The sequence below is a fragment of the Solea solea genome, chromosome 20 (assembly GCF_958295425.1).
Source record: "Solea solea chromosome 20, fSolSol10.1, whole genome shotgun sequence".
NCBI classification, from domain to species: domain Eukaryota; kingdom Metazoa; phylum Chordata; class Actinopteri; order Pleuronectiformes; family Soleidae; genus Solea; species Solea solea.
The window spans coordinates 12,632,810-12,644,438 of record NC_081153.1 but is presented as its reverse complement, the minus strand read 5'-3'; the positions used below and the strand labels follow the sequence as shown (position 1 = coordinate 12,644,438).

General features: G+C 43.2%; 2 protein-coding genes across 6 annotated transcripts in view; one reads left to right on the top strand and one right to left on the bottom strand.

The window, feature by feature from the left end:
* Positions 1-303: 303 nt before the first annotated feature.
* On the bottom strand, positions 304-10,741 carry sgce (sarcoglycan, epsilon). 4 transcript variants are annotated; one of them, XM_058619762.1, is made up of 13 exons: positions 10,586-10,741; positions 8,842-8,949; positions 5,975-6,097; positions 5,728-5,885; positions 4,998-5,070; positions 4,495-4,693; positions 3,405-3,567; positions 3,073-3,287; positions 2,631-2,657; positions 2,031-2,219; positions 1,647-1,690; positions 910-947; positions 304-811 (listed from the first exon to the last, which is right to left on the bottom strand). In XM_058619762.1, the coding sequence occupies exons 1-13, from the start codon at positions 10,629-10,631 to the stop codon at positions 761-763; spliced, it is 1,434 nt and encodes a 477-aa protein (XP_058475745.1). In that variant the 5' UTR covers positions 10,632-10,741; the 3' UTR covers positions 304-760. The 4 variants fall into 4 exon arrangements, with proteins under 4 accessions (XP_058475745.1, XP_058475747.1, XP_058475746.1 ...); XM_058619764.1 differs by lacking the exon at positions 910-947; XM_058619763.1 differs by lacking the exon at positions 2,631-2,657.
* Positions 8,460-11,629, top strand: part of ppp1r9a (protein phosphatase 1, regulatory subunit 9A) — a 47,881-nt gene continuing 44,711 nt past the window's right edge. Inside the window, exons 1-2 of one of the 2 annotated variants that reach the window (XM_058619750.1) lie at positions 8,460-8,515; positions 9,376-9,425. The gene's annotated coding sequence lies outside the window, so the exon portion shown is untranslated. Of the gene's footprint in view, positions 8,516-9,368; positions 9,426-11,629 lie in introns of those variants that run through there. The other variant, XM_058619752.1, reaches the window with a different exon arrangement.

Here is an 11,629-nt window from a genome sequence, read left to right as displayed (position 1 = left end):
TTTCTAAAGAATGAACTCTTTTATACAAACTACAGCTTTCACAGCTGCTCCTGTCATCAGGACCTTTGTCATTTGTGTCACCTCCGTGTGTGTGTGTTTCCTCTTGAGTGTAAATGTATCATCTATTAACGATCAACAGCGATATATCTGGTAATTGTATCAGGCCTTAATAGATCTCTGGTCGTGTAAAAGCAACAACTATTTATACCCCCCACGCAGGGCCTTTTTTTTTTTCGTGAAATGTTATATGTAAAAGAAAAACAGTTTTGTGATGTCTTTAAAAAAAAATGTGAAATAGACACATTATTTATAAATGCCTTTATTCTGTTGTGAATTGGACCTTCATATCGCTTATGTGCTGTTTCTGGTTTCCATGTCATCCACACAATACTGCCGTCTTGTTTATTAACACAGTAAAAACAGTTTTGGAATATTTTATTGTCATCATGTTACATATATAACATATTACATGACGATTAATGACTTTCTATGTAAGACCCCCCTTTTTTTTTACCTCCCACTGTGCAAAGCAAGTAGAAATACAAACACAATTGTTATAACATTTACATATATATTCCAAAATATTTGACTTTATAATGGGCTAAGCTCACTCATCGAGGTGTAAGTGCATGTTGGGGGGGGGATACACTTTGTAAAGACACTTTTGAGGCATGCAGGTTGGCACAAATGTTAGAAAAAAAAATATCTACATTAAAAAAAAAAAAAAACAGAAGTTGGCTTTGACACCGGGTTTTTCTGGTCACAAATTAAGGGCTTCAGCCACCTTTCTTTCCTCAGGAATACCATTTACCTAGAATAAAACCAACAAAAAAGAAAAGACAAAACTGTGTCATTGAGAACTTAAACTACTTCTACATCATCTGATCAACAACAGACCCGAGTACCTACCTCCAGCCTCCGAAATGTTGACATGACATAACTATCTCCTTTTGTTAGCAGTAAACAGAAGAGAGCAGCGAGTTAGTTCCTCATGCAGCTCACTACCATGCACACCAGAGGGCGCTCACGCATCAACCACACCACCAATGTAAGTATGTGTTGCAGTGCAACAGATAAGTGATAAATTCTCAGTAATCTGTCCAGTGTTTCTGGATTTTTAAACACAATGAAGACATATATATTTTTTAATATTAATAGGGTTTCGTGTTGTACTGTTGAGTGTAATAGGGATAAAAATAAATCATGACTGTGTGCCAGAAAACAATATTTATCCATGTATGTATAATAGCTAGTGTTTTTTTTTTCATTCACTTTTTATGTTGGATTGTCATGCAGGCATCCACTTGTTTATGTAGCTCAACCAAGCAGTATCTTTGTTTTAGCAACTAGACCAGGGTGTCTGCAACGTTTCCTTTTAAAAGAGCCATTGTTTTTGGCTGTTCTCCACCCAAATAAGTCAAATCTGGAAACCTAAGCGACCCATAAAATGAAGATAATTTTATGGGTCAGTATATAGTTTTATATACTGATATACTATATACCTAAGCACTACAAAGCTACAGGGAGGGAGGCACTGAAGTGCCACGGGTTGCAGACCCCTGAGCCAGGCATATTCCATGTCACACATGCAGACACCGTAAAGCAGATCTTGAGATTAGAACACAAAAGCTGGACGTAGAACTTACCCGATGGCCGCTGCTGTGGTATTGTAATCTGATTTTGTAGGTTCCTGTAATCGCAATGATATTATGGTGAAGTGACACAAACAAGAACCTTTACCATGTGAAAACATTGTACTTAAAAGTTTGTCCCCAGTACAAAGCCTGTTAGTAAAAATCATGAGACAGCTTGAACCTCTTAATCTGAAGTGACATTTTCCAGAGCCTGACTTGCTTGCTGTAGCTTTGGCAGTAAACATGTTAAGCATGCTGGGAATAAGATTAAACCATAGCGGTATTTTTTTTTCCCCCATATTGCCTATAAGCCATCCATCTGTGTGCCTGCTAATGAATGCACATGTTTCTGTGCGTGTGAATGTTATCGCAGTGTAGTGTAATCCCTTCACTCACGTCTGTGTCTGCATGAGGGGCATGCTGGTGGTCTCGTAGTTGTCGGGGTGGATGGGCGGCACCACCTCGCCACTGACTGGGTTGAAGACGGGCAGGGTGGAGAGGGGCCAGGAGATCTCGCGGTTCTTGGACATGCTCCGCAGCTCCTTGGTGGACTTCTGGATGGAGCTGTGGTGAACCAGCTGGATGCTGGTGAGAGGAGAGGCAGGGAACGTTGGCGTGAGCCTGTCGTGTTGTCACGTGTGGTGATGCTATTATGTCTCATCTCATGGCAGCAGCAAGTCGTCCGCTACAGTGAGTTCTGACTCAGTCCATGCATCACTGTGTCTGACTCAAGATACCGTATGTTCTTTCGCCTTTTAAGATTTGCGGCGTTTGAAAGCAACCGTTGCCTCCCATCTTTTGTTCATCAGATTTTTTTGGGCAGCCCATTAGATGAATGGATGTCAACACAAAGACGAGTATATGAATGGCTACAGTGAAGCTGCCGGGGACAAGAATGATAGGATGCCAAAAAATGCAAAACCAAAAGAGAGAGGGGGTGGGGGGGCAGAGACAGACCCGAAATAAAGAAGAACACAGGAGAGGTAAAACACTTACTCTGATGTTTGCATGTTTCTTTTTTCCCTAGAAGCAAAACAAAATGGATGAATTAAATACTAATATTAACAGATAAAGAGACAGCTACACACAAGTGAATGGACTGATGGGTAAAGACAGTGTGGAACATTAAGTGAATTGGGGGGGGGTGGGGTGAGGGTGGCACGTCTCTCCCAGCCTGTAAATAACGGCGAATCAACGCCGTGGCTTTTGCTTCACCACTCCCACATGTTCATGACATTAACAGAAAGTAATGAGTAACTTAACACATGTAGACAAACAACTGGATGGGTGATGACGAGCTGCAATTCCAGTCCAGATTGTTGCTGCCCTGCATCGTCCTCTCTGTCTCATTTTTTACTTTGATTAAACACTCACTGCTCTCTTCTGATGTTTGTTTGGGTGTCTGCTGCAATAGAAACGTAAAGCCAAGCACACTTACACCCCTTCCCGTCGGCAGCACATAGTGTAGCCGAGGATGAAGAAGAGGACTAGTGCCACGGCAGCCGGAACAGCCAGCGTGACCAGGAAGTCGGTAAAGAAGTTCCGGCTCTTCAGAGACTCAGACGGAGGGTTGTATTCCCCAAATTCAGGCAGGATTCCTGTTCCCGGGTCAGGACGGGTAATGTAGACTGGGACGACTTTGTTGATGTCAACCTAAAGGAATGAGTATGAGTGAGAGTTACATGATAGTCTGATAGTAAAGGAACTTACGCTTATGCAACAAGCAGCATTCACTCCAGGGGAATCTGTAGAGAAGAATCCATTCCTCACCAGAGAGATCTTACACCAGTCGATGTGAAACTGAGCTCTGAACTTCTTGTCACAGCTGATGACAGGCTCCATCTCCTGACTGCAGCGCAGCTGGTTGTGCGGGTTCTCCACCTCCCGCAGGCACGATGAGAAGGGAACGTCGGCGCCAACCATCACATACACTCTTGGGGAAGGAGAAGATGGGAGAAATATTTAGTGTGAGAGAACGATAATAAGGAAAGAAAGGAAAGTTCAGTTGAGTTGAGCCTCAGTTTATGCTCAGCGCTGTCCTCAATTCTTTGATCTTCCAAGACGGCCGCATGAATCTTTGATTCATAACTTACTGTGTGGCAGTTCATGTGGGTTATTCGCCTCTTAACTAAAACAACTGACACAGTGCGTTTACATGCACGTTAGAAGTCCGATTTTAGTCGGACTAAGACAAAGGCAAAGACTTGGCTTTCTTAATGTCATATAAACACGTTAGTCCGACTAAAACCCAGCTACTCTTAATCGGACTAACAGACCTGGATAATGTGATTCATAGTCCGATTACTCCTGCATGTGTATGCTTAGTCGGACTGGAGTCTGACTTGGTACTCTGTGTGCAGCAGGTACGAAACATACAGAACCACAGCACAGTCCATCTCACCGTCCAGCTCGCCATTTGCCGAGTTTTTTTCTGTGAGGTAAAGGTCAAGAGGAAACTGATTCAATGCGCACTCGCTTATAAAGCGATACAGCGCCACCTACGGCTGCAGAGTCAATAAACACAGCCTATAAATCAATTTTCTCCTCCACGTGTATACTCGGACTCTGCAAGTTGTCCCATTGCCTGTCTTAGTCGGACTACGGCCTTATCTAATTCACAGCCATGGAGGACCCCAAAGGTCTCAATTAATAAAATGTCAGCATGTGTCGGTGGGCTGGAAATGTATGTAAGTGAATTGACCAGTAAAAGGGTCACTGATAAAGAGAATCTTTGAGAGATTTAAATCTAATACTTACTGCGTAAAGGGATATTTTTATTTTTTTTTATGGCTAATTGGGGTGAGGACATGGCTGCAACTACACCATCTTTTCTTCCACTTCAGCTTCCAAAAATCCTCACCCTTCTTTGAGGTTATTGATGGGCAGAGGCACACGTCCGCCGCGGTCCAGTGCCGAGGTGATGTTGATGGCGTTGAGGCGCTCGGGCTGCCACACATTCTTCACGGCTCCGAGGAAATCCCCCAGCACCTCGCTGGCCAGCATCTCCTCCACGTTCATGTTTTTGATGTAAAATTCCGCCTGGTACGGCAGAGGGAACTCTGTGCAGATGAGGAAGGGAGAGTCGGATGGAACAGAGAGAGACAAGAGTTGGAGTTGAGCACCAGCCAGATGATTTATGTGACAATGACAAATGTACAGTTAAGTGCTACACGCCACAATGCTACATTATTAATAACATATTGGATTCATCAGTCCACGGCTGTAATCCGAGGCTCCGTCTTTATATTTAGTGAAGTTCATTGCTTTGCTCCAGTGCCGAATGTGTCCCTTAGATTTAATCAGTGAAGTTGTACAGTCTGATCTCTTTAGTTTGCTCTAAGCTCTCATGCTGGCGCCTCTTACCTTCTGTGGCCATGATGTTTATGACCAAGTTGTGCCGCGCCGTCTCGAAAGTGCGTCTGTTGTAGGCAGTAATCTGCGATACACAAGGGGGAAAGTTTAAGCCCCGATCAGTGCAGCTTAAATGGCAGCGGTTTTTCTGACCAAGGCTGAGCTAGACACACTACACGGGCTCTGTGCTCAGCCGAGACGACGTATAGTGGCACATGTCCACTGCTGGAAACGTTAATCCTTTTGAGGAAATGAATTTCAATGGTAGCTTATGGGGGGGACAAAGAAAGCAAGTATATACTCAGAGGGTAACACTGTATTATCCTTATGTATGCCTCGGTTTACGAGTACTAAATGCCAACTAGCTTCCATTTTTAATTGAACTTTACCTAATAGTCCAGTGTGTAAAACGTATTATTGGCACAAATGGTGTGGTCTTAAGAGTTGGCCTTTCACATGTACATTAATCGAGGGCCTCGCTTTACAGAGGCCATCATCTTGTGATGCCATATTTCTGCACAGCCTGTGTTTTCGCTTTTTGAAGCAGAAGCTTGTTATGCAAATGATAAGGAATAAGGAAGGAAAGGCAGAGAGTGTGAGAGAGTGGAAAAGTGAAGAGAAGTGGTGAAACAGTGTTTACATCCTTTCTGGTACGTGAAGGCCACCGTAGGAGGAGTCCTGAATTCACGTGTCATTTTCTTCAACATTTTCAGCACCAAAAGCATCATTTCCAGGCACCCACCTCTATGATAGTGGGCTTGCCAACATGCTCTCCAGTTGGGGAGCCGTAGAGCACGCCGTCGCTGTGCAGGGTCCTCTGGATGTAACGCAACCAGCCTGGCCTGTCTGGGTAACCCATCAGGTTGGTGTTGAAAGTGATGGGGTCATTGCTGGCATCACCTGTAGGTAAATGTATAAACTGAGTTTCTATAGTTTCCCAGTTCACACACACACACACACACACACTTCTCTAACACACACTCCCGTACCTGATTTGGGGTAGGGAGGAAATTCTCCTTTGAAGTATTCTCTCTCCAGGACATGGACAAACAGGACCCCTGCAGATGGGTAGACGTTTCGGTCTGCATGAGCCCTCGACAAGATAGTGACCACTGAAAAACAGATTTGATACAAACAAAGAAAAGTGAGCTCTGGATTGAGAGACCAATGTTTTATATGTGTGTTATTCATCATTAATGACCCGCAAGCACAGCTCATTAAAAAAGAAAGAAAGAGCAGAGGCGTTACTAAGGATGGAAACAGATCAGCGAAAGGTTTAGGTAACTAGTGAAAACTGAAATGACTTCACTGTTTTGACGACACGCCGCGCTCACAATTATAGTTTTTACTCATTTCCTCTGGCGACAAACACAGTGTCACACACCGGTGGAGTTTGGACACAGCCAGGCATGACGGTGAGAAAATCTCAAATCTTGGCTGACATAAACACCATCATTTTGCAAACATGATGCTGGGAAACCAATATATTTCAGAAGCAAAATAGCTGTGGCACTGTACTGGTGCAGTAATGAGCATCATTCATACCGTCCTGAGTTGTTTTCATGCCCTTTGCCAGCCTGGTTTCTATTATTCGCTCTTGTTTTGCCCCCTCAGTTTCAAACACACATACACACTAAAGAGCTTTGTGAGGGGAATTTTCACTATTTCGCCCTCTCTCTCTCTCTCTCTCTCTCTCTCTTGCTCACTTGTCTTCTGTCAGGAGCTTAAAATTGTTCTCTTCTCACCCCCCATGTCTCTCTCTTTCTCTCTCTCACACATACACACACACACAGTGGGTGGGCACTCAATTTTTAATAACCATGGGAGAGTGCACAAAGAAGGGGGGGCGGGGGGGTGAGAGATGTTGAGAAAAACAATTGGAACTGTTGTCGCCTGCAGACAGACACACAACTCCAGACAAAATGAGGAGCTTCTGAATGTTGTGAATCTGCATGTGACCTCCCTCCCCTTTAGACAATTTTTTTTGTCTCCCGCTTCATCTTCTCATCCACCAGTTCAACTGGATCACAGTCAGAGTGGATCTCTGCATCCGCTTGAACAGAAGCTGAGTCTCTGCTCAAGAGAAAATAAAGGATTTACATTTTAATCCACGTCAGTGAACGGGGAAGTCAGTGTGTGCACTGTGGTTGTGATCTATAACCACAGTGCCAAAAAAGGGTTAAGATTAGGTCACACAGCAGAATCCAGATTATCAAATGGGAGTCAAACTCAACGAGGCTAAATTACCCAAGGGCAGAAAAGTGCACTGCTGAGCTGTTGAAAGAGTGCTGTACGCATGTTAAACTGAGCCACATATGTGGCCACAAAGACAGACGCTAAAATGACCATATGACCTATGTCCCTAAGGGCTTGATAACAGTCAGATACAATCAATGGCATTAAGCTGCCACTAAGAAACCTTTAGGAAAAACTGAAATTGAGCACGACTAAACCACCTGACGACTCCTCTTGCTGCTACGCGTGACATTAAGAATAAGAACTCATTCAGCACACCGCTGGCGCCCTCAGTGATGACTCCAAATGCATCAGATTCTATCACCCGACCATTTGGGCCTCATCAATTCTTCACCACACAGTTGCAAAGGTCAAGTTTTGCCTATTCTGTTCTACTCAGAGACGCATCTTCAGACGAAATAGGTGGTACACACAAACCCCCCCCCCCCCCCAGATGGCCTGGTCTCAACTAATGAGCTGCAGGATAAGAAATGACCTGTGGGATTTGAAATGTGTTTTAGCCTGTCAATATTAAAGCTTCGACTCCACAGCAAACAATGTGGCCTAACGCGCTGCTGTTCCCACTGGTGCAAACCTTCACCTTTGAATCCATTTAGAGAGCGTAGATAAAGATCAGTGACTAAGCTGCGACGAGGCTCGGCTAATGGCACCAGATCTGCTTATTTGAGGCGAGCTAAGTTTCTGCCAGGCCTTCTCGAGATGATGCACTGTGCAGTGCTCTTACTGGGCATAATACTAAACTTTCCACTGCAGCTACAAAGAAGTAAACTGACACTGTTAAAATAAGTGTGCTCCCACAACACATATGAATAGAAAAATGATCTATTAAATAAACATGACAATTTTTTCTAAACTGACACACATGCCCAAAAAGTACCACCGTGACTAACGGTCCTTAGAGTGGGGTTGAAATGGCTAACCAGATTTTATGCCTACATAAGCTGACCTTGGCTGGTCTCGGGTGTGATGTTTAGTTAAAAGTGCCAAAGGCAACATGGAGAGACTAAAGCACTCTTGTCCCTATAGTGGCTCTAGGTAACCGAGGCCTGCAGCCAGCTGAGGCAGAATCATTTGGAAGAGTTGTTTCATATACTGTATATTCATGTTGTCAAGGTCAGGAGGAATGCATGTGAAGGACCGCTACTGTTTAGGCCGAGACTTTGGCATCCGGCCAGCTTGAGTCTCGCTGTTCTGCGCACAGACCTGGAAGTGAAAGTAGAGACGAGCAGAAGTGGACAAAAACAGCCACTTCAATCTCCCAGCGGTCTATGAAGGTAAGAATGTTACTAATATGTATACTGACGGTGTTATTTCTCCAAAGAATCTGTGCTGCAGTGTATCAGTATCCTGTGTTAACAAGAGGACACGGACTTTTGTTAATGATTTAATGCATTTCTAAGTCGAGCAAGCACAAGGTTTAGACCAGATTTAAATTCAGCAAATTGCTATTACGGCTAATGTAAGTGGGCCACGTCTGTGAGACCGCAGACAATAATGCCAGGATTAATGGGGAACCAGTAGAGCATGTCACTGTGTTATGACAGGAAAGAGGGGACAGCGGGTCAGCAAATGAGGTGCAGCACTACACACACCCACTCACCATCTTTGTACACGGCCGATCTCTGCTTCAAGCCCATGGATCGCTCCATGTGGATAGTTCTCTCAAGTAATGCACCGTGTTCCGCATCATAGGCGTGTGCAAAGTAAACTATTGGATCAATGAATTGATAGAATGAGCGGAACAAGTATGTCGCTCATGTCTCTGAATGATAATGACACAGCCAATTTATTTTGCACACCTACAAGTTTAAAAAATGACTAGAGATAAAAAAAAAAAAAGGCATGTAGACTTAAATAATTAATCAGCAACTGATCCTGATAACTGATTTACTGCTTTAGTTACTTTTTAAACAGAAATTGCAAACATTTGCTGGTTCATTACCATGCAGCATGTGACACAGCATTCATTTAACTGAATATCTTTGGGTTCTGGACACAGGCGGTCAGCTAAAACCAGACATCTGAGAGATGATAACAGACGTTAATCACAACATTTCTTTTACAGGCTGATTGAATCAGTAGAATAAATGATACTGAAACTAACACATGACCTTCATTTGCTATATTTCTGCAGGCTGATTTCATAACATTGGTGTTCCAGGGATGGGAACAGAAGATTAAAAGGTGAGACATTGTATTTATTTTTGAAATAAATACAAACAAAACTGGTAATGGGACAAAAAAATTGACATCGCATTGACAAGACAACTGGTTCATACATAAGGTCTTTATACACCAGGGGTGGGTTTGCGATATTTTGTGTGGCGACTTTTGAGACACCAAGTATCACATTAGCATATCATTTTTAACTGTGTGTTACGAATAAACATTAAACTTTTTGTGGTTTACCATAAAAATGCAATTGAGGCTTCAGTCCACTATATCGGGGGTGTCAAACTAATTTTTAGTGCAGGGGGCCACATACTGTACAGTGCAATTTTATCTCAAGTGGGCAGGACCAGTAAAATAATAGCATAATAACCTATAAATCACAAGGAGTCCACATTTTTCCTGTTGTTTTACAATGAATTGAATGTCTTTTGAACATTATGCCCAAGTTTTACCATTTACACACGTGCATTACAACTTACAGATCACAGTGGATCTAAAAAGGCACAAGACATTTAGACTCAGGTTTTTTTTCACCAATTCATCCTGCTATACATGTATATACAGTATATACACATGGCTACACGTGCATATAGTGTACAGGTTGTAGAAAGAGCAAAGGAATCTAGAATTGTTCAATAAAATGCAGAGGTCCAGTTGTGTTACTGTCTGATACAGAAATACCTACAGTTAAAATTCTTGGTTCGTCTCTGTAACTGCCTGTAACACATACTATGTAGACAAATGAATAAAATTACCTAAAAGAATCATGTGTAAATTGAAAAAGATAAAAAATGTAAGGGATATACACTGTTCGGCCACAACGTTTAAACTGCTTTTCGTGGGATTTATTAACAGAGGTCTCCTGTTTTCCCATCGGAACCTGAATGAATAAGAACTGGCTTATAACGTTAGCATTACACCCCTCGCATTAGAGACGTGAAAATATGTTTTCAGGTTGAATACTAAGCTGTTCCACACGTATATAACGGTGCCGCTGTCATTTATCAGCCATGTTTCCATGTCTCCTCCTCCTCAGTCGCTCGGAAAAACTGAGCAAAGCAGCTGAACAGCGGCAGGCTAACTAGCTAGCTAACTAGCATCGAGACCGCATCAATTGTGTTGTAAAAGAAAAGCAGCTAACGTGGACCGTTCAGCCAGTAATCGATACGTACCCGAAGCCAGCCATACCGCAACAGCTGCAGCGGACATGGTGCTCATCGTCCTCGTAAATCTTGCATGGAAATAGCAGTTTTTTTTTTATGTCATCAGTTGCTCCTGCGTTTGACAGACATAGTAATAAGCATCCTGCTCCTCCTGCAGCAGCAGCAGCAACATTCCTTCCTCCGCCTCTTTCCTTCTCTGGAAACAGTGGCTGTTCATTGGCTGAACATCTGGATGGAAAAATCATGGTTGTCTCGTAAAATCGAGGCAATAAATATCACACTTTTAGTGAATGTTTGCGTCAACAATGAGTGTTTTCTGTTTGGTAATGCAGCTGATGTTTGTTTTTTGTTTTTTTTCATTTCTATAATGTGCCTTTGTGTAGCCTATACAAAGAAAAAGTATTACTACTACAGTTTATTATAATAGTACTTCTACTAGTACTACTATGCAGATATTCACACATTTCGCCCTACCGTCAGCTGGATGATGGATGAATGGATGAATGGATTGTTTAAAGTAGAAAAGGGATGCAGTGCTCTGTAAGATGCTCTTGCAACTCTTGCAGCTCCATATAGAGGTCCACCTGAAATTCAGTCCCCAGGGCCGGGCTGCCTTTGGCCCCATCAGTGCACAGTAGATGCCCTTTTAATTTTCGCCCCTGCCATTCCAAATGTCTGTGCACGCCACTGCACATAAACACATACAATACACATTATTATATATTATAATGTATGCACTCGTATACACATGAATATCGGTCACTTGTGTCCGCCAGCTTTCAATCCACCATCCTCCGATTTAAATATTGACATGGGATAACAGACAACGCAGACACACCCACTCGCATACCCGTGACCGTCTTGACCCCCCCCCCCCGGCTCAGCTGTATGAGAGCGACACGCATGTTTAAGGAGTGAGCTCCAATCTGTTCAGACTCCCTGCAGAGACAGTTGCAGCAGACAGATGGTCACGTTAGGCTCTCACTCAGGTCTGTTAAAGGGCAGCTGGACTCTCAATAATTCACCTCTTATACTCCACCACTTCACCCTCCG

Bases quoted from the DNA above. Each gene is read 5' to 3' on its own strand.
- sgce (XM_058619762.1), bottom strand. From the start codon at position 10,631: ATGAGCACCATGTCCGCTGCAGCTGTTGCGGTATGGCTGGCTTCGG. The intron at 8,950-10,585 runs GTACGTATCGAT...TTGATCCAATAG, and splicing joins TGCGGTATGGCTGGCTTCGG to TTTACTTTGCACACGCCTAT. The intron at 1,691-2,030 runs GTGAGTGAAGGG...TTGCGATTACAG, and splicing joins CCCCTCATGCAGACACAGAC to GAACCTACAAAATCAGATTA.